Source organism: Physcomitrium patens, chromosome 23 (assembly GCF_059467195.1).
Source record: "Physcomitrium patens ecotype Gransden chromosome 23, ASM5946719v1, whole genome shotgun sequence".
Lineage (NCBI taxonomy): Eukaryota > Viridiplantae > Streptophyta > Bryopsida > Funariales > Funariaceae > Physcomitrium > Physcomitrium patens.
This window is the reverse complement of record NC_143432.1, coordinates 10,720,813-10,744,158: the sequence shown is the minus strand read 5'-3', so window position 1 is coordinate 10,744,158 and position 23,346 is coordinate 10,720,813. Positions and strand designations below refer to the sequence as shown.

The window sequence follows — 23,346 nt, the reverse complement described above, 5'->3', positions numbered from 1 at the left end:
TTTAGTAACAAAGGAAAGATGAACATCAAATGATGTCATAACTTCATATTGCTCTTATTTACATGAAGATATCTTGTATTCACTTGAAGTTGCTTCTTATGTTTTTCTTTGTTCTTCCAAAAATACTAAATTTAGAAAAAAATTATATAAAAAATTTAACCATTACACACATTATACATGGTGCTTCTTTGTAAAGTTACACAAAGTTTTAATATTGAGCTTATAGCTTTTGAGTGGCACTCATCATACAAAGAAGCACCAATCAATAACCATAAGTTCAATATAAAAACTTGTAGCACATTCAATTCTTTCATCAAAGCTTTAATATGTTCTATCAATTCCAACTACAATAACCTTGTAAGTACTCTCACCATAGTATCTCACTTATCTCAATTTTTTTCACAAGATTTGAAAGTGTATGTTACAAGCTATAAGTTCTACAAATCCTAATTACATTATTAAAATAGCATTATCTAGAATTGGAGTTTAGCAGTAATAAGTTTTACTTGGTGATGACTATTGTACTATAAAAGAATTACTCTTACTTCAATAAACTCAATTGTATTCACATTGGTACTGCCCATTTTTGGATATGAGACACGACCATAATGGATGAATCGCAAGTAACAAGAACGAAAGATTACTATTCACCAAGTTTACATTCAAACTGTTTCACGCTAGTTGCATGTCTGCCGAGGTGGAATGCGCCAATCAAACTGCAGATACATTCTATCTTGGAACCCGACAGTAAACACTTCTTCCAAAACAGCTTAACTAAACTAATATTCACCTCCACGGACAGAATGGTAGAACACGGCAGCAGACCAACCATGTAAAGCATGTCTCCAAGCTCTACGAAATGGTTACTGACGAGCAATAGAGTGTAGATAAAAGACGGCTTTAATCATCTGCATACCCACCATGATAAGATTGTAAAGCCTAAATCAGTATCATTGTAACACCTTATAGATTGCTTTTCTTGTATTTCAACAGAATGCGCCATAGAACGCTTGAACCTGTAATTCTTCTTTAAATTTTTTAAAAAAGAAGACATTTACATTTTCACGAGAAGCTTGCAGCGCAGCATATGAATTTGATCGTGTGAAATGGAACTCACATGGAGGAACTATTTGAATCCGCTCAGTGGGGTGAAACCATCCACCGAAAAAGGTGATTTATTTGTGCCCTACAACAGCTTCTGAATGCGGGACATTGTACCGAAACTCTAATAGTTTCTCAGTAGCTTTCAGGAGTCCTGTTGTCAATATATAAAGTGGTCACAAAGTATCATTTAATGCACGTAAAAATAAATTACTAAATGTATCCAAGGGGTTAAGAAAACCTTCAAACACAAGCAACAACAGAGGAAACTACTGTACCTTCATGTAAACCAGAGTCAACCTCAGCAGCGCGTAGATCATTTTCTAAGTCGCAAAGCCTCCCGACATTCCTCTCGATCATCAAAGTGCCCTTTGATCTCTCCTATTATTTGATAAGTCTCATGACCTTTCCCAGCTATCACCTGCAACATATGGTTTTATGCGCTGAGTGGGCACAAGCAGGAATTCACAGTAACCAAATAATTACAAGAATGTCAATTCTGAAACAGTCTAATCAACCAGGAGAATCGTGCGACCTTCCCTCCAGTCATAGGTTGAATATTAAGAAAAGGACATTCAAGAAAAAAAAGTACAACGAAACCGATTAAGAAGTAGTTCTGGGGTTCCCCATAGATGTGAGAAGAAACGAAAGGTTACAACACTAAAAAGGAAATATGAAACTCACCACTGCATCACCTTCTTCTGCCATGGCCACAGCAGCACGGATTGCTTTTGAACGGATTTCTTGACAAAAAAGTCTGTGACCATTCGGAAGAAGTGGATAAGAACTGTCCTCTTCCCACTTGCAGTATTGTTCCATAGACCACCCCACACCAGCTAACATATCATCTATAATATCCACTGCAGACATTAAACCTCACACAAGAGAAAGTCAGGTAGATATATTGCAGAACAAAAAACATGAAACCTTTTCTTCAGACAGACTTGATAAGTCCATGGTAATAACAGTGACTAATGGTGAATGAATGCTTACATGGTTTTTCAGTTCTCGGGTTATCAGATGTGATGATACATACATCGCTCTTATCTGCAGCAATCTTGGCCATAATTGGCCGTTTGCCTTTATCTCGATCGCCCCCACATCCCAGCACTACAACCCCACAAAGCGAGAAAAGATGTGACAATTTGTTATTTGAAAAATTGTAGCAAAATCTGAAAAAACTTGATTTACTCTAAAATGATACAAAAACTCGTTGTAAAGAAGCTCATCCACGGAGAGAAAAATGCACCTGTGATGATCCTCTTTGGACCACATTCTCGGACGGTGTCCAACAGCCTAGCGACAGCATCAGGGGTATGTGCATAGTCGACAAGCACAGCAAACGTTTGGCCTTCATCGATCAGTTCACACCTTCCTGGCACAGCATCCACTGCTTCGATACCCCGAACAATATCCTCTAAAGGCGCCCCAACAGCAATACCTACACACGAATACTCAAGTTGAAAACACGTACTTTACTTGCTACTCCAATCCAAAAACGCCAAGAGTTAAAATGGAACAAATAATGTATCACTCTTGGTCTTTTCGTACATGCAGTCTTTTTGAAAAGTCGTGTAAGAATCTTACAGCGCATTTCAATTTCAAGACTGCCACAAATTTTCTAAATAAAACGTCACAAGACATCTGAAGTCTTAAATAATTAAAATTACTGCAGAACCATAAGAATCAGTTGAGAGGAAAGTAACTCACCAACTGCGACAGCAGTGAGGATATTGTACACATTGTGCCGCCCTAGCAGCCTCGAGGAAATTTCAACATCCCCCTGGGGAGTCCGCACCAGAACCTCGGACTCAACCAGTGACAGCTTCACCGCAAGAGGGTACACATCTGCACTCTTGTCTCCCATTCCAAAAGTGACAACTGGAACATCTTGGTTCCCTTGGGATACAAAGTATGAGACATTAGGATCATCAATGTTCACAACCTTTCTTTGCCGCTCGGGATCAACCATTTTTGCAAACAGTAGACCTTTCGCCCTTCTATACTCCTCCTCCGTCTTGTGGAAATCCATATGATCCCGGGTAAGATTAGTGAACACCGCTACATCAAATTCTATATCCTCACATCGCCCGAGAACCAGGCCGTGCGAGGAGACCTCCATAATGCACACTTCAGTTCCATTCTGCACCATACTGGCCATGAGATTCTGTAAGTTGAGAGCTTCAGGTGTCGTATGGTCCGCCTCAAGCTTATTCTTGCCGCCGATATAATACTGTATAGTACCTAGCAGTCCTACTTGCAACCCCATAGCTTCGTACAAACTCTGGAGGAGATATGAAGTAGTGGTCTTGCCATTTGTTCCTGTGATCCCTACCACAGATAGTTTCTTCGAAGGATGTCCGTAAATTACACCTGAGTAGAACATGACATATCCAAAAGAGGAGGTTTAACACTGAAACATAAACCTTCCAGAAGCGTAACAGAGTTTGATAGGGATGAATACTAGGAGGAGATTTTAGTACCGGCGAGTGCAGAGAGTATAACGCTTGTATCCTCGACAATCACAGCAGCCTTCAACCCTTCAGTTAGTGACACTTCCATGAGGGAAATGATTGCCACAGCGCCTTTCTCGATGGCTTGGATAGCAAACTGGTGCCCATCAGACTTCAGCCCTTTCACGCATACAAACAAGTCTCCAGGAGCAACGAGCCGTGAATCTTGCTGTATTCCAGTGATTTCAACGTCTAGGTCGCCCTCGGTGGAAAGGGGTGACACTCTCGCTTCATTCAGAAGCTTCCTGAGAGTCATTCTGTCTGTTTGATCCAGTACAGCCTCTTCATGAGTGGAGGATTTCAACGAGAAAGAACGATCCGTCAATTTCGAATCCCCAAACCCCATTTTCAACCTAGACCTTCCAACCCGCCCACTCAATCTCCCAGACGGCGTTAAAGGAATGCTACATGGTTTGTGGGAAAAAGAGAAATTCGCTAAACCGGATTGCGAAGATAGGCGCTCGCGTACAGCGGATGCATGGGAAGAATGAATAGAAAATTGTGCTAATAGAGGCTTCTGGATCCACTGGAGCGCCATCGCTGCCAAGCTCAGCCGGTGTATGCTTGCAAAGCATTCATATCCGCAATGTCGATCCAGCACCAGCAGGATAACTAGTCTAGACCTTCGACACTGGAGAGATTCCGCTTGGCGCAGTGTGGCCCAAGCTCACCTCGCGATCACCCTGCGACCTTCAGGTAAATCATGGCCTCCGCATTTCGCACGCAATTCCGACACGGATACTGGAGCTGGAACAACAACAACACCACCACCACCAAAAACAATGTTCGAAACCCTAAAATGTCGCAAATGCAGTTGAAAGCATAAAATTCAATGGCCTTCCACGTGAACCCGCAACTTATTCAAGATAAAATGGGACTTAGCAGCCTCCAATTTTAGTTTGATTCGACATGGATTTGGAAAGGTGGAGTTTTTGAATCGTATTCTTTGGGTAAGATTGAAGGGTTTGGAAATGATGTCTTGATTGACACTATAAATCATTAAATTATATTAATTCTTGATTAATAAGTGTTTATTAAGTTGCTTGTGTCTTAGATATAATAATAGGATTTAGTAGCTAAGTTTTTCTATGATGTATATATAATTTAGATTGTACTTGTATGGCTGGAAAATCATATTAAAATCATATTACTAGTTTTAAAAAATCATTCTACATCTTTTTGCTTCTTTAAATTTGAATAATAATGATATTGATAGTTTTTTTTATTTTTAAAGTAAATATATGAGATTTACAATAAAAAATTTCTTGCAATCATGGATTCATTTTAAGAATGGCATTACTCTCTAAAAGACGCTACTAATCTAGTTACTATACATATGGATCATAAGAACCTCAAGTACTTCACATTGATACGTATTCTAAATAGTTGCCAAGCTCGTTGGAGCGTGTTGTCACGGACACAGAAATACAGACTCGAGATCTAACAAGAAGTTCAAGAAGAACAGGCAAGAACTAGATTAATCAGATGAATACAAGAACAACACCAGAGAGGTGAGCTAGAGCTCTAAGAGATGTGTTGTCGAGACTGAAGAATTCTTCAGCCTCGATTCCAATATATACTCATGTTTAGGAAGCTTCTAGAAGGTTCCAGAGACTTGCTTCTAGAAGGTTCTAGAAACTTATCTCTAGAAGGTTCTAGAAACTTATCTCTAGAAGGTTCAAAGGACTATATCCCTAACATCTTCTACCAACTAAGAAGCTTCTAGAAGGTTCCAGAGACTTGCTTCTAGAAGGTTCTAGAAACTTGTCTCTAGAAGGTTCTAAGGACTATGTCCCTAACATCACCTCCTGCTTTAGCTTCGAGGTCTCTGAGAAGCAATGTTGTTATTAATGAGTACCAACGCAAGAAAATGAAGATCTGTCGCATAACGTCTGCTATGAACTCCAATTGTTGTTCACGAGGCAAGTGGTTCATCGGCCCTTGAAGCCAACGGTAGTGGCTGACTCCTTCAACTTCTGACCAAGCATGAACTTCTATGTCCTTATTGTGAAATTATCTTGTAAACACGCCTTCTAGCTAACCATCGTAAGCAGGCTCGGACTCAAATACAATCACCTGTGATCGGTTACTCAATATCCTGCGTCGTTGTCATGGTGTAGGCGGTTCTTCATCTCGAGATTGCCTTCGTGAGCTAGTCGGTTGAGATAATCTGACTGGCATAATATCTATCTCTTGGCTATCCATATCAGAAGACCAAACTATGGCTATTGAAAAAATTCTATTTTATCTTGGAGAAAATAACTACATCAACTACAAATTTTGGTGGTGCTCTCCCCTTTTCTTATATTCTTGGATGAGCAAGCTTCAGAAGGAAGCTATCGTCGAACCGGCTTAGGTTTATGAAGATGTTGTTGATGAAACTCCTGTACCTTTTGCGGTGCATTGGCGAGATTTTCAACTGGCTCCCACGTTTGCTCATTAATGTCATAGCCGCACCAATGAACAAGATACTCCAACTTGTCCCACCTTTGCTGTGAATCTAGTACCTTTTCGACCTCGTATTCCTCGCGGTTCTCGATCTCAACACTAAGTGGCGGACATTGCACTCTTGCAGGAAAAGACGACTCTTGATAAGGCTCCAATAGAGAAACATGAAAGACTGAATGTACCTTCATAAAGGTCGGTAATTCCAGACGATATGCCACTAGATTGATTTGCTTCTGGATGATAAATGGTCCCAATCTTCGATAGTCCAACTTATCACATGGTCACTTGGTCTTGATATTTCGTCGAAGAAGCCATGCTTTATCTCCAATTTTGAAAGTAGGTGCTTGATTCTGAAATCTATCTACAAACGCCTTGTAGGATTTTTGAGCGGATTGTAATTGAAGCTTCAACGTAGTTTGAAGCTCTGATAGTTGTTTCGTAAATCCTTCAACTGCTGGATTGTTATTTATTGATGGACTCAATAAATCAAGCTTCGGATGATACCCATAGTTGGAAAAGAATGGTGTGTATTGAATCGATGCATAGAAGGTGTTGTTATATGCAAACTCGGTTAGCGACAGATATGTGGTCCAATCGTCTTGTTGATAGTTGATGCTACATTGTAAGTATTGTTCCAAGACTTGGTTCATCTGTTCCGTTTGGCCTTCAGTTTGAGGATGAAAAGCCGAAGAAAGCTTGATATCCACCTTCAGTATCTCAAAGAAAGATCTCCAAAACTTGGATACGAACTGGGTTCCTCGATCTAATACGATATCATCTGCTAGTCCATGATATCGATATACATTATCGAGAAAGAGCCTTGCTATCACTTCACTGGATGATGTCTTTTTGTAAGGGACAAAGTGCACTATCTTTGTAAGTCGATCTACCACGACAAAGATGTTGTCAAATGAGTTCGATGATGGCAGGTCCATGATGAAGTCCATGGAAATTGAAGACCTTGGTCGACGTGGAATCAGCAATGGCTGTAGAAGTCCATAAGGGTGATGTTGAGGATTCTTGGATCTTGAACAAATGTTGCAGGAGAGGACAAAATCTTTTACATCCTTCCACATTTGAGGCTACCAAAAATCTCGAGAAATAAGCTCCAAGGTCTTGTTGAATCTAAAATGTTCCGCAGTTGGAAAATTGTGGCGAGATTGAAGAACTCGGAGTCGTGCTAGTCCTTTTGGGATATATAATCACTCCTTAAAGTATAAAAGATCTCCCTCCACCTTGAACTTGTCGTCATTGGCACGGTGCTTAATATGAATGGCTACTGAATCTTCAATGGTCACGGCATGTATCTGATTCAGGAAGTCAGCATCAATTGGCACAATAGTAGCGCAAAGCTGAAAATGCTCTGGCTTCAACAATGTCGTACATTGTTGATCAAATGCTGCTTCTCCAGCCTTTGGTACAAGATACGATCTCTTTCATAAGGCATCAGATAGTCCTTGCTGCTTTCCAAGTCGATAAGTGATAACAAAATCGAACTTAGATAGCAACATACTCCACCGAGCTTGACGTCGATTTAAAACTTGAGCCGACATGAAATACTCCAAATTCTTATAATCTGTGTATACGATCACTGGGTGTGTAGCTCCTTCAAGAGAGTGACGCCATTCTTGGAAAGAATCCACTATAGCAAGAAGTTCCTTATCGTGGATCTCATAATTGATTTCAGTAGCAGAGAAATTTCGAGAATAGAATGCAACTGGATGGAGCTTCTTGTCTTCTCCCATTTGTGAAAGTACAGCTCCTAAAGCAAAATCCGAAGCATCAATTTCTAAATAAAAGGCCTTTGTAAAGTCTGGATGTATCAAGATTGGAGCCGTAGTAAATACGGTCTTCAGGTCTTGAAATGCCTTCTCCGCTAGAGATCTCCATTCCAGCTTATCCTTGCATGTCAACCGAGTGAGAGGAGTAGCAACTTGAGAGTAATTCTTGATGAAGATCTGATAGAAGTTGGCAAAATCAAGGAAGTATTGTACGTCTCTAACCGTCTTTGAAACCTCCCATGACACGATTGCTTCCACCTTCTTGGGGTCCATCTTCAAGCCTTCTGTAGTCGCAACGAATCCCAGAAACTCCATCTCTATTTGGTGAAATAAACACTTCACCAACTTGACATATAGTCCTCGCTCGCGTAGTTTCTCCAAGACCAAACGAACATGCTTTTCATGCTCTTCCTCGTTTTTGGAGTATATCAAAATATCATCCAAATAGATGACAACAAAATCGTCAAGGTGCTCTCGGAAAATGTCATTCATCATATGTTGAAAGATCGCTGGAGCATTGGTAAGACCAAAGGGCATGTCATTATATTCAAAATGGCCATACCTTGTACGAAACGTTGTCTTCCACTCATCTCCTTCTTTGATTCGTACGAGGTTATAAGCTCTCCTTAGATCAATTCTTGTACAGATCCTTGCACGTCCAAGTTGTTCTAAGAGACCAGAAATCAAGGATAACGGATAACGATTCTTCTTTGTTACCTTGTTGAGGCCTCGATAGTCCATGCACATCCGCAACAAGCCATCTTTCTTCTTCACAAATAAGATGGGTGCTCTAGCTGACGATTTCGAATGACGGATGAAGTTCTTGGCTAGATTCTTGTCGATGTACTTTCGCAACTCCGCCAACTCCATCTACGATAGATTGTAGATTGGGCCAAAAGGCGGTTGTTCTCCTTCCTACAAGTCTATGGCGCAATCATATGGTCGGTGTTCCGGTAGCATGTCGGCATTCTTCTTTTGAAAGATGTCTTTAAAATCCTTATATTGGTTCGGTATACTTGTTGTCGAGATCTTCTCTCCGGTAGTTGGAGCCGCATAAATAACAAATGGTGTGCCTTCCTTGGACGATCTTTTAAATGCTCTTGCTCCAATGAATAAGGATTTCTCTATTCGGGGTTTTCTACTAGGCTTGCTCTTGGGTGGTTTGGTGGCAAAGGTCATCTTCCGCAACCTCCAATCTATGGATGGGTTATGCTTTTCCAACCAGGAAAGACCAAAAATAATAGGATTTGATGGGGTTCTAATAATATTGAAAATAATATCGCTACTATGGCCCTTAAACGTCACTTCTATAGGTTCTATTTCATAAGTGATACTACCAGACAATAAAGGTCGTCCATCTATGACCCCAACATGAACAGGTTTGGATTTTTATACTAAAGGGATCTTATGATACTTTGCAAATTCTTTGTCTAAGAAGCAGATGCTCCTGAATCTAATAATGCTAAGGTTCTCAGTTTTTGAGGGCCAATAAGCAAAGAGATTGTAAAGCAAAAGGCAGGTTGAGCGGAAAGAAAGGAACTTAGTTGATGTTGTAATATTTCACTGTCCAACCGCACGGTTTCTATTGTGGCTGGGCATCCTTGTTTTCTTGAACAAACGTTGTCGTGTTGTAACACGAGTATACTGTGAAAATATAAAGAAAGAGGACTTTTATTAATGTTCAGTTACCTCGAATATTGGGAGCAACGACCAATTCCAGTGCAAATACTGGGAGGCCAGGGTCAATCACCCCGTTACAGTCAACCGGACATACTGAAATGCTCCGTTCGATTCCAATAATGGGAGTCAGCAGAAAGGGAAAGGACCAATTCAATGACGGGTGAGCCTGGTTCGAAGAGCCAATTGGATCCAATTTCAAGACATCCAATCCAGGTCTTCTTACCCAGTATGAGACCTGAATTGGTCGGGCAACCCAATGCGGTCCAACTACGGGAACATCCAGGTCTTACTACGGGCATCTTAGCCAATATGAGACCTGAATTGGTCGGGCGACTCAATGTGGTCCCGATTATAGGGGTTTTGATTCCGTTTCAAGCTGTTCCATCTTTTGTGCCGTTTCGGGAACGTCCTTTCGGTAAAAGGATCTCTTAAAGGTAAAAACGGAGGAGAAAGCTCTGACGGCGAGAACCAATTTGAGATCCAAGCTCTGACGGCGGAGCCAATTTCGGATCCAAGACGGAAGATTGAAAAAATTCAGTGGCTAGGGTTTGAAAGGGGAGAGAATAAGTTTTTTTTTGGGTTTTTTTTTTTGAAAAGGATCAGAGAGCGAGCTTCATGCTTCGGGAGGGAAAAAAAGACAGAGAATTGGATTTTTTTTCTTCATAGGGTTTTGGGAAGTCTAAGGCAATCGTTGATGAAGTCAGTGTTGTAATGGTGAATCGAGATTTCTAATAAAGTGGATTTGATTACTCTCGATTGTTTTGTGAAATCGAGTTACGTCCGTGATGAAGAATTAAAAGGGTATCTATAGGATTGAGTATGCGGAGTGAATGAAATTTATTGGGTTAATCTAACAAGACAATCAGTGGATACAAGATCGTGAGTATAAAGCGGTATCGGAGATTAGCAAATTGGATTATTCGGGGTTCTCTGTAACGTCTAGAGATCTACCGGCTGGGGCAAAAAGGACTTTGACGAGCAGTCGAACGGCATCCGTATAGATTTACGGTGTATTTTTGCAGTCGTTTATATTCCAACAATCAAAAACTGATAGACTGCTTGACTATTGGCAAATCTCCATACTACCTTCTACAGCCAGATGTCCGGCGCGTTCTCGAGCAGAAAAGCACGTAATACGACGTCGTTATAGTCAACCGGGGCATACTGAAATGCTCCGTTCGATTCCAATAACGGGAGTCAGCAGAAAAGGAAAGGACCAATTCAATGACGGGTGAGCTTGGTTCGAAGAGCCAATTGGATCCAATTTCAAGACATCCAATCCGGGTCCTCTTACCCAATATGAGACCTGACCTGGTCAGGCAACCCAATGCAAGATACAACGTCTTATCCATTGATTTTAGGACAATCTTATATTACGGCAACACGGATGGAAACAAAAGTATTTGACGATGGTTCTGCTTATGCAAGCGTTTGGAGCGAAGATGGGAGGAAAGTTGTACTATTTCTAATAGTACCTCCTAACCATGAATGGAATCGAAATAGGTTGAGGGAGAAACCATTGCCAAAGATTGTTGAAGGATTTAAGGATTTTGGGGAGGTACCACTATAAAGCGAGATTATGGAGGTACAAAAGAGGAGGTACTCTCACGAGATGAAGGTGCTTTTGATGCGAGTTTTATTGGTATTTTGGAGAATGGAGATATTATGTATAAGAAAGTTGATGATTTTAAAAGAAAAGAAAAAAAAGAGATTATATGATATTGAAGGAGAATTACGCAAGTTGGATATGCAGCAAGAAGATGAAAGTGATTTGGATAATGAAGGTGACGAAGACGAACTGGACAAAGACATAGAGAATATATTATAAATCACACAGCAATTGGGTAAATTGGTGCATACCGGAGGATGCACAGGTTCAGAGGGGGTGGATGTCGTGTTGTAACACGAGTATACCGTGAAAATATAAAGAAAGGGGACTTTTATTAATGTTCAGTTACCTCGAATATTGGGAGCAACGACCAATTCCAGTACAAATACTGAGAGGCTAGATTCAGTCAGCCCATTACAGTCAGTTGGGGCATACTGAAATGCTCCGTTCGATTCCAATAACGAGAGTCAACAGAAAGAGAAAGGACCAATTCAACGATGGGTGAGCCTGGTTCGAAGAGCCAATTGGATCCAATTTCAAGACATCTTATCCGGGTCCTCTTACCCAATATGAGACCTGACCTGGTCGGGTAATCCAATGCAGACCAATTACGAGAACATCCAGGTCTTATTACGGGCCTCTTAGCCAATATGAGACCTGAATTGGTCGGGCGACTCAATGTTGTCCCGATTACGGGGCTTCGATTTCGTTTCAAGCTGTTAGGTCCTTTGTGCCATTCTGAGAACGTGCTTTTGGTAAAAAGATCTCTTAAAGATAAAAATGGAGGAGAAAGCTCTGACGGTGGGAGCTAATTCCGGATCTTCTTAAAGATAAAAACGGAAGAGAAAGCTCTAACGGCGGAGCCAATTCCGGATCCAAGACGGAAGATTGAAGAAATTCAGAGGCTAGGGTTTGAAAGAGGAGAGATTTAGGGTTAAAGGGGGAGAATAAGGTTTTTAGAAGGATTGGAGAGTTAGCTTCATGCTTCGGAACGGGGAAAAAAGACAGAGAATTGGGTTTTTTTTTCTTCATAGGGTTTTGGGAAGACTGAGGCAATCGTTGCTGAAGTAAGTGCTGTGTTGGTGAATCATGGTTTTAATGAAGTGGGTGTGATTACTCTTCACTGTTTTGTGAAATCGAGGTTACGTCTGTGATTGAAGGATTAAAAGGGTGTCTATAGGATTGAGTATGCAGAGTGAATGAAATTTATTGGATTAATCTAACGAGACAGTCAGTGGATAGTAGATCGTGAGTATAAAGCGGTATCAAAGATTAGCAGTTTGGGTTATTCAGAGTTCCCTATAATGTCTAGAGACCTACTGGCTGGGGCGAAAAAGATTTCGACGAGCAGTCGAAGGACATCCGTATAGATTAACGGTATATTCTTGTAGTTGTTTATATTCCAACAATAAAAAATAGATAAACTGCTTGAATATTAGTGAATCTCCATACTACCTTCTATAGCCAGACGCCCAATGCGTTCTCAAGCAAGAAAGCACGTAATACGATAACGTACCCCTAGTCCTCACAATACGTCAATTTTGCTTCTTGGAGCAATTTCCAACTTTGTGGCCTTCTTCATCGCAATATAAGCATAGACCTTCCTCCATACGCCGCTTTTTTTCTTCTAGAGTAAGGGATTGGACATGAACCGCATCAATTTGCATGTCTTCTATCTCCGAATGTGAATTTACGTCGTTTGTCGACATAGTTGGGGCATGACAAACCATATGTTGTCTTGAACGTTGATCTTGGTAACATTGGAATAGGCGATTATCACACTTCACAGCTTGGCTAATAACTTTGTTGAGCGTTCGCGGATCAGGAAGAGTTAACAGCAAATCCTTCACATCATCCCTTAAACTCCAATAGAATTGACTCATCAATGCTTCTTTGTCCCAATTGATGTCGCATGCTAGTTGCCTGAAGTCCGATGCATAGACTGATGTAGAGTGCATCCCTTGTCGTAGTGACTGGATCTTTCTTGTAGCCCATCGAACCTTGTCGTATTCACCAAATGCTTCCGCAAACGCCTCCAAAAAGGTTTCAAAGTTGTTTAGTATGGACGATTGTTTTTCAAACAAAGGAACAAACTATGATAGAGCTTGTTTTATAAGTAAGGTTCTAACAAGCCTAACACGTGATTCCTCCGTTGGATAGAGTTTGGACTGTAAAACTATTATCAACCTGATTTGATTGACGAATCCTCGAAACTTGGAATGCGTACCATCAAACTTGTCTGAAAGGCTAACTCGGGGCTCCTTATGTTGTAGAACTAACGGTGCTTATTGAACCTGAGGCAAAGTTGCTTCTCCAAGTATAGAAGTTTGAGGCTGGTGCAACCTAGATTGTGCCATCCCAGATGCTCCATCATTATGAAGCCTTGCCACAACTCCTTCAATTTCTATAATTCTTTGTGATAACGTAGCTAGGGCATTCATGATAGCATTCAACTTGGACTCCGAACTTTCCATCATATTAATGTCTTGGCCTCCAGCCATTCTAAGAGAAGGACAGAAATGACTCTACAAGAAGATAATATTGGTTTAGAGGAAGGTACTCTGCAACCTCTAAAATGCCTTAAGAGTTTCAAGAAAAGGGGTAATCTACTCTCTCTAAGAAGAATAAGACTCCAATATTGTAACAAAAGAAGTATCAGTTTAGAGGAAGATAATTCGCAACCTCTAAAATGCTAGTACACTTCCAAGTAGAAGGGTAATCTACACTCTAACGAGGAAGAAACTAACTCTGATATCTGAGGTGAGTTGAATCTTGACAAACTGTCATGGACACAGAAATACAAGCTCGAGATCTAACAAGAAGTTCAAGAAGAACTGGCAAGAACTAGATTAATCAGATGAATACAAGAACATTACTAGAGAGGTGAGCTAGAGCTCCATGAAATGTGTTGTCAAAACTAAAGAACTCTTCAGCCTCGATTCTAATATATACTCCTATTTAGGAAGCTTCTCAAGCAACTTCTATCAACTAGGAAGCTTCTAGAAGGTTTCAAAGACTTACTTCTAGAAGGTTCTAGAAACTTGTCTCTAGAAGGTTCTAAGGACTATGTCCCTAACACATGTCTTTATAAAGATTTGATTTTAAGATCACTTATTGACTTCAAAAACAACAAGATTTGTCAAATGCATTTTTTACATGTTCTTATCTTGTTGTTAAAAAAGGACATGAAGCTTTTGATCAACAAAGAAGAATTTTCTTGAAGCCATAGTATTTTCAACTTTGAGCAATAAATCAATATTGACTATTGATTCAATCTTTCTAAAGTTAATTCAATTGAATATGTCCTTTGATCCTCTTATTGATGATATTATAAATAATTTTAATAAGTCACATGAGCCTTTTAGATTTGAATTTAAGAATAATCTATTCTATTTTGAGAAATAATTATATATTCCAGAAGGCAAAGAACAATTACATATTCTTCAAGTTCATGCTTGAGAAGCTTCCTAGTTTGTAGAAGTTGCTTGAAAAGCTTCTTAGTTGGTGGAAGTTGCTTGAGAAGCTTCTTAGTTGGTGGAAGTTACTTGAGAAGCTTTCTAATTGATAGAAGTCGCTTGAGAAGCTTCCTAGTTGGTGGAAGTTGCTTGAAAAGCTTTCTAATTGGTAGAAGTTGCTTGAGAAGCTTCTTAGTTGGTGGAAGTTATTTGAGAAGCTTCGTAGTTGGTGGAAGTCACTTAAGAAGCTTCCTAGTTGATAGAAGTTGCTTGAGAAGCTTCCTAAATAGGAGTATATATTAGAATCGAGGCTGAAGAGTTCTTTAGTTTTGACAACACATTTCATGGAGCTCTAGCTCACCTCTCTAGTAATGTTCTTGTATTCATCTGATTAATCTAGTTCTTGCCAGTTCTTCTTGAACTTCTTGTTAGATCTCGAGCTTGTATTTCTGTGTCCATGACAGTTTGTCAAGACTCAACTCACCTCAGATATCAGAGTTAGTTTCTTCCTCGTTAGAGTGTGGATTACCCCTCTACTTGGAAGTGTACTAGCATTTTAGAGGTTGCGAATTATCTTCCTCTAAACTGATACTTCTTTTGTTACAATATTGGAGTCTTATTCTTCTTAGAGAGAGTAGATTACCCCTTTTCTTGAAACTCTTAAGGCATTTTAGAGGTTGCAGAGTACCTTCCTCTAAACCAATATTATCTTCTTGTAGAGTCATTTCTGTCCTTCTCTTAGAATGGCTGGAGGCCAAGACATTAATATGATGGAAAGTTCGGAGTCCAAGTTGAATGCTATCATGAATGCCCTAGCTACGTTATCACAAAGAATTATAGAAATTGAAGGAGTTGTGGCAAGGCTTCATAATGATGGAGCATCTGGGATGGCACAATCTAGGTTGCACCAGCCTCAAACTTCTATACTTGGAGAAGCAACTTTGCCTCAGGTTCAATAAGCACCGTTAGTTCTACAACATAAGGAGCCCCGAGTTAGCCTTTCAGACAAGTTTGATGGTACGCATTCCAAGTTTCGAGGATTCGTCAATCAAATCAGGTTGATAATAGTTTTACAGTCCAAACTCTATCCAACGGAGGAATCACGTGTTAGGCTTGTTAGAACCTTACTTATAAAACAAGCTCTATCATAGTTTGTTCCTTTGTTTGAAAAACAATCGTCCATACTAAACAACTTTGAAACCTTTTTGGAGGCGTTTGCGGAAGCATTTGGTGAATACGACAAGGTTCGATGGGCTACAAGAAAGATCCAGTCACTACGACAAGGGATGCACTCTACATCAGTCTATGCATCGGACTTCAGGCAACTAGCATGCGACATCAATTGGGACAAAGAAGCATTGATGAGTCAATTCTATTGGAGTTTAAGGGATGATGTGAAGGATTTGCTGTTAACTCTTCCTGATCCGCGAACGCTCAACAAAGTTATTAGCCAAGCCGTGAAGTGTGATAATCGCCTATTCCAATGTTACCAAGATCAACGTTCAAGACAACATATGGTTTGTCATGCCCCAACTATGTCGACAAACAACGTAAATTCACATTCGGAGATAGAAGACATGCAAATTGATGCGGTTCATGTCCAATCCCTTACTCTAGAAGAAAAAAAGCGGCGTATGGAGGAAGGTCTATGCTTATATTGCGATGAAGAAGGCCACAAAGTTGGAAACTGTCCTAAGAAAGAAAATCGACGCATTGTCAAGACCAGAGGCATGTTTGATCAGGAAAATGAGGATGCCCAGTCACAATAGGAACCGTGCGGCAAGACAGTAAAATATCGCAACAACAACCAGGTTCCTTTCTTTCTGCTCAACTCGCCCTTTGTTTTACAATCCCTTTGTTTATTGGCCCTCAAAAACTGAGAACCTTAGTATTATTAGATTCAGGAGCATCTGCTTGTTTCTTAGACAAAGAATTTACGAAGCGTCATAAGATCCCTTTAGTGCAAAAATCCAAACCTATTCACATTAAGGTCATAGATGGGCGACCTTTATTATCTGGTAGTATCACCCATGAATCAAAACCTATAGAAGTGACGTTAAAGGGCCATAGTAGCGATATTATTTTCAATGTTATTAGAACCCCATCAAATCCTATTATTCTTGGTCTTTCCTGGTTGGAAAAGCATAATCCATCCATAGATTGGAGGTTGAGGAAGATGACCTTTCTCACAAAATCATCCAAGATCAAGCCTAGTAGAAAACCTCGAATAGAAAAATTCTTATTCATTGGAGCAAAAGCGTTTGTAAGATCATCCAAGGAAGGCACACCATTTTTCATTTATGCGGCTCCAACTACCGGGGAGAAGATCTCGACAACAAGTATACCGGAGCAATATAAGGATTTTAAAGATGTGTTTCAAAAGAAGAATGCTGACATGCTACCGGAACACTGACCATATGATTGCGCCATAGACTTGCAGGAAGGAGAACAACCGCCTTTTGGCCCAATCTACAAACTATCACAGATAGAGTTGGCAGAGTTACGAAAGTACATTGACAAGAATCTAGCCAAGAACTTCATCCGTCATTCAAAATCGTCAACTGGGGCACCCATCTTATTTGTGAAGAAGAAAGATGGCTCGTTGCGGATGTGCGTGGACTATCGAGGCCTCAACAAGATAACAAAGAAGAATCATTACCTGTTACCCTTGATTTCTGGTTTCTTAGAACAACTTGGATGTGCAAGGATCTTTATAAAAATTGATCTAAGGAGAGCTTATAACCTCGTAGGAATCAAGGAAGGAGATGAGTGGAAGATAGCGTTCCGTATAAGGTATGGCCATTTTGAATATAATGTCATGCCTTTTGGTCTTACCAATGCTCCAGCAGTCTTCCAACATATGATGAATGACATTTTTTGGGAGCACCTTGACGATTTTGTTGTCATCTACTTGGATGATATTCTGATATTCTCCAAAAATGAGGAAGAGCATGAAAAGCATGTTCGTTTGGTCTTGGAGAAACTACGCGAGCGAGGACTATATGTCAAGTTGGTGAAGTGTTTATTTCACCAAATAGAGATGGAGTTTCTGGGATTTGTTGTGACTACGGAAGGCTTGAAGATGGACCCTAAGAAGGTGGAAGCAATCGTGTCATGGGAGGTTCCGAAGACGGTTAGAGACGTACAATGCTTTCTTGGCTTTGCTAACTTCTATCGAATCTTCATCAAGAATTACTCTCAAGTTGCTGCTCCTCTCACTCAATTGACATGCAAGGACAAGCTGGAATGGGGACCTCTAGCGGAGAAGGCATTTCAAGACCTAAAGATGGCATTTACTACGGCTCCAATCTTAGTACATCCAGACTTTACAAAGGCCTTCTATTTAGAAACTGATGCTGTGGATTTTGCTTTGGGAGCTGTACTTTTACAAATGGGAGAAGACAAGAAGCTCTATCCGGTTGCATTTTATTCTCGAAAGTTCTCTGCTGCTGAAATCAATTATGAGATCCATGATAAAGAACTTCTTACTATAGTGGATTCTTTCCAAGAATGGCATGACTTTTTTGAAGGAGCTACACACCGAGTGACCATATACACTGATCACAAGAATTTGGAGTATTTCATGTCGGCTCGAGTTCTACATCGACGTCAAGCTCGGTGGAGTATGTTGCTCTCTTGATTCAATTTTGTTATCACTTATCGACCTGGAAAGCAGCAAGAACTATCCGATGCCTTATCGAGGAGATTGTATCTTATACCAAAGGTTGGAGAAGCAGCATTTGATCAACAATGTATGACGTTGTTGAAGCTAGAGCAATTTTGGCTTTGCGCTACTATTGTGCCAATTGATGCTGACTTCCTGAACCAGGTATGTGCCGTAATCATTGAAGATCCAGTAGCCATTGATATCAAGCAGCGTATCAATGACGACAAGTTCAAGGTGGAGGGAGATCTTTTATACTTTGAGGAGCTGTTGTATATTCGAAAAGGACTAGCACGACTCCGAGTTTTTCAATCTCGCCACAATTTTCCAGCTGCGAGACATTTTGGATTCAACAAGACCTTGGAGCTTATGTCTCGAGATTTTTGGTGGCCTCAAATGTGGAAGGATGTGAAAGATTTTGTCCTCTCCTATGATATTTGTTCAAGATTCAAGAATCCTCGACATCGCTCTTATGGACTTCTACAACCATTGTCGATTCCATGCCGACCATGGTCTTCAGTTTCTATGGACTTTATCATGGACCTGCCATCATCGAACTCATTTGACAGCAACTTTGTCGTGGTAGATCAACTTACAAAGATGGCACACTTTATTCCTTCCAAGAAGACATAGTCTAGTGAAGTCAGAGCAAGGCTCATTCTCGATAATGTGTATCGATATCATGGACTACCAGTTGATATCGTATCAAATTGAGGAACCCAGTTCGTATCAAAGTTTTGGAGATTTCTTTTTGAAATACTGAAGGTGGATATCAAGCTTTCTTCGGCTTTAGATCCTCAAACTGACGGCCAAACGGAACGGGTAAACCAAGTCTTGGAACAATACTTACGATGCAACATCAACTATCAGTAAGACGATTAGACCGCATATCTGTCGCTAGCCGAGTTTGCATATAACAACACCCTCCATGCATCGACTCAATACACATCATTCTTTGCTAAATATGGGTATCATCCGAAGCTTGATTTATTGAGTCCGTCAACAAATAACAATCCAACAGCTGAAGGATTTGCAAAGCAACTATTAGAGCTTCAAAATACGTTGAAGCTTCAATTACAATCCGCTCAAGAATCTTACAAGGCGTCTATAGATAGATTTCGGAATCAAGCACCTACTTTCAAAATTAGAGATAAAGCATGGCTTCTTCGATGGAATATCAAGACCAAGCGACCATGTGATAAGTAGGACTATCGAAGATTGGGACCATTTATCATCCAGAAGCAAATCAATCCTGTGGCATACCGTCTGGAATTACCGGCTTCTATGAAGATACATCCAGTCTTTCATGTTTCTCTGTTGGAGCCTTATCAAGAGTCGTCCTTTCCTGAAAGAGTGCAATGTCTACCACCTAGTATTGAAATCGAGAACCACAAGGAATACGAGGTCGAAAAGGTGTTGGATTCACGGCAAAGGTGAGGCAAGTTGGAGTATCTTATTCATTGGTGTGGCTATAATATTAATGAATGAACGTGAGAACCAACTGAATATCTTGCCAATGCGCCACAAAAGATATAAGATTTTCATCTACAACATCCTCATAAACCTAAGCCGGTTCGACGATAGTTTGCTTCTGAAGCTTGCTCGTTCAAGAATATCAAAAAAAAAAGAGAGCACGACCAAAACTCATAGTTGATAAAGTAGAATTTTTTCAATAGCCTTCTGATATGGATAGCCAAGAGATAGATACTATGCTAGTCAGATTATCTCAATCGACTAGCTCATGAAGGCAACCCCAACATGAAAAACCGCCTATATCATGATGACGACGGAGGATATCGAGTAATCGATCACTGGTGATTGTATTTGAATTCGAGCCTGCTTATGATGGTCAACCAAAAGGCCTGTTTGCAAGATAATTTCACAATGAAGACACGGAAGTTCATGCTTGGTCAGAAGTAGAAGGCGAGGGCCTCTACTATTGGCTTCAAGGACCGATGAACCACTTGCCTAGTGAACAACAGTTGGAGTTTATAGCAGACGTTATTCCACAGGTTTTTATTTTCTTACATTGATATTGATTTTCAATAATATTTCTTCTCAGAGACCTCGAAGCTAAACAAGGGGGTGATGTTAGGGACATAGTCCTTAGAACCTTCTAGAGACAAGTTTCTAGAATCTTCTAGAAGCAAGTCTCTGGAACCTTCTAGAAGCTTCCTAGTTGGTGGAAGTTACTTGAGAAGCTTCCTAGTTGGTGGAAGTTGCTTGAGAAGCTTCTTAGTTGGTGGAAGTTGCTTGAGAAGCTTCCTAGTTGGTGAAAGTCGCTTGAGAAGCTTTCTAGTTGGTGGAAGTTGCTTGAGAAGCTTCTTAAATAGGAGTATATATTGGAATCGAGGCTGAAGAGTTCTTCAGTCTCGACAACACATCTCTTAGAGCTCTAACTCACCTCTGTGGTGTTGTTCTTGTATTCATCTGATTAATCTAGTTCTTGCGTGTTCTTCTTGAATTTCTTGTTAGATCTCGAGCTTGTATTTCTATGTCCGTGATAGTTCATTGTAATTTTTCAACAATCGGGTATTTTTTACATAAGACTTTGGAGCTAATATTGAGAAATTTTTGGTGTCCTCAAATATAAAAAGTAGTCAAAGACTTTATACAATCATCTGATGTTTGTTCAAAATTAAAAACTCTTCATCATCCACCTTATTGACTTCTTCAACCATTATTTATTTTGAAACAACCATGGTCTTTTGTTTGTAAGGATTTTATTAAGAATCTTTCAAACTTAGATTTGCATGATTCTATATTTATAATAACAGATCATTTTATCAAGATGGCACATTTTGTACTATGTACAAAATCTATCATTGGTGAAGAAACAATCAAGTTTTATTTTTTTTATAATATCTATTGCTATTATGAATTACTCAATTATATGAATTTTATAAATATAGTAAAGAAGGTTGATGATTTTTATTGACGTCATCCATTAAAACCAAGATGAATAATAACAAATCTTTGCTCTTAAAGAAATGCAGTTCAAAAAAAATTACATTTTACCTTCTATTCTTATTTATAGTTTATGTATATTTGTGGTGCTAAGGAAATAGAATACTAAAAACCATTAGATTTAACTCAAGAGCTATCATTTTTTGTCTTATCAAACAATACATTGCAATTGTCATAGCTTTCAAGACAATATAATTGAAATGAAGATCTTTAAGAAAAATAAATTCTTCTTCAAATAGATGGCAAGATACAACATATTTGGTATCACAACCTTGTAAGAGATTCCAAATGTTTGGTAATTTTATTAGAGGTAGAAATGACTCTTGATAGTCTTACAAATATTTAATTTGAAGGAAGTTATGAAAGCCTCAACAACAACCAAATAATAGGGTGGTTTATTTGCCTTAAAATGAGACATTATTGATGGTTGAGAGAACTTATCAACCTCCTTCAAAAGAAACAAAGATTAGAGTATGTGGCAAACACAATTTGCCACAATGTGGACTTCTTCAACATATGATGCCAATTCCTTGTGGAACTCATTCCTAGAAAGATGAACAATATTACAGACATACAAATTTACCTAAATAAAAAATACTAAATAAAAAATTAATGTATGTAGATTTAATATTATCTTATGAAAAGCTTCTTAAAAGCTATATAGACAACTTCTAAACAAAATCTCAAGAAAATCCTAATTCTAACCAAATCCTAGACCAAATCTGAAGCGCTAATCAAATCATAAACAAATCCTAAACTAGTTCCTATAGAAAATTGGAACCTCAACAATTAATGATCAAATCATTGATATCAACTCAAAATTTGCATACTTTTTAATATCTTAGTTAAAAACAAGCTCAAGAAAGATGAAATCAATTCTACTTACCAATTAAAAGAAATACAAGATAATCCAATCAGGTGTTAAGCAGCCTCCTACTTCAATCCAAATACTAAACTTTTAGTACTAATATTTCCTTCTTAAACTATTAAATTGCTTCCAAACTTCATCTAAAATTTTGAAAATTGAGTCTAGTATCCATACAAAAATATTTAATTTCAATCCAATTGATAAATTACTGAAGAACTTAGAAATACTCACTAACCCTCGAACTCCAATTTTTAAGACCTTCAAAAACCTACAAAAACCTTCACACACTTTGATCTAATTGTTCAATTGACCTCAAAATTTGCACACACATTTATAACTAGTACACCAACACATTGCCCAAAATTCACTTATCTATATACTACAAAACTTAAGAAATTCTTAAATTTGTATACATATTTGTATTTTTTTAAATCTAAATCAACTAAGAACATCACTATGAAAATCCTCCAAAAACTCAATATTGATTCAACTGACATGAATCCATGCCCAAATTTTTTTCATCAAGTTTGCTCTGAAATTCCACTCTTTGATCTATATTAGAACCTTAGAGTCACCATAGGTCATAGTTTTGTGCCTTACCATCTGATTTGACCTAGATTGACAATTAGGCTTCTTTGGGTATCATTTCTTAGCTTCTTAAGATAAATTTACTAAAATCTACTCTCAACTCCTTCCTACATATGTCTATATTATTTAATTTTTTAATCTACTTTATTTTGCCTTATTTATAGTTCTACAAAATAAGTAGAAGCATATTTTACAAAAGGACAACATTAACATCTTTTAATTTTACTATCTTTTTGTCTATTATCTATATTTTAAAGATAATTTTCTATTATATTTTAAAATAAGATCTCCTATAATATAATGCTTTCTTCTTTCTTTCTTTTATTAGCTATGTTACATCATAAGAGCATACAAAAAAGAAACTTACCTTGTAAGTTAAGACATGTGTCTTGCAAATTGGACACATGTTAGAAGTCCTATAGGATGTATCTACATAGCTCTTAGTTGATAGTATATACAAAAGCAAGAGTAAAGCTTTCTTCATTCTTGCCAATGCTTTTTTAGTCCTTAATCTTATTTCAAGACTTTTTAGTCTTATTGTCTTAAGCAATAGCCATTCTAGTTTTAAAACCATATTAGTTTTAAATAAATATTTATTTTTTTTGAATAATAGAAGAGTATATTGAGATTTTGGTTCTTTGAAATTCATGTCTTTGATATATAACCACATGG

The 23,346-nt window shown here is 38.9% G+C and overlaps 1 protein-coding gene across 1 annotated transcript; it reads right to left on the bottom strand.

The window, feature by feature from the left end:
- Window positions 1-624: 624 nt before the first annotated feature.
- LOC112276224 (UDP-N-acetylmuramoyl-L-alanyl-D-glutamate--2,6-diaminopimelate ligase MurE homolog, chloroplastic) lies at window positions 625-4,439 on the bottom strand. Its single transcript, XM_024507347.2, has 8 exons — window positions 3,585-4,439; window positions 2,812-3,474; window positions 2,351-2,542; window positions 2,095-2,211; window positions 1,786-1,961; window positions 1,380-1,522; window positions 1,118-1,255; window positions 625-908 (listed from the first exon to the last, which is right to left on the bottom strand). The coding sequence occupies exons 1-6, from the start codon at window positions 4,150-4,152 to the stop codon at window positions 1,418-1,420; spliced, it is 1,821 nt and encodes a 606-aa protein (XP_024363115.1). The 5' UTR covers window positions 4,153-4,439; the 3' UTR covers window positions 625-908; window positions 1,118-1,255; window positions 1,380-1,417.
- Window positions 4,440-23,346: the final 18,907 nt, after the last annotated feature.

What these genes read in the sequence shown, in the direction of transcription:
- LOC112276224 (XM_024507347.2), bottom strand. Translation starts at nt 4,152, where the DNA reads ATGGCGCTCCAGTGGATCCAGAAGCCTCTATTAGCACAATTTTCTATT. An exon ending in TATACTCTCTGCACTCGCCG is followed by an intron (nt 3,475 to 3,584) that starts GTACTAAAATCT and finishes TGTTCTACTCAG; the next exon opens with GTGTAATTTACGGACATCCT. An exon ending in CAGAAGAAGGTGATGCAGTG is followed by an intron (nt 1,523 to 1,785) that starts GTGAGTTTCATA and finishes CATATGTTGCAG; the next exon opens with GTGATAGCTGGGAAAGGTCA.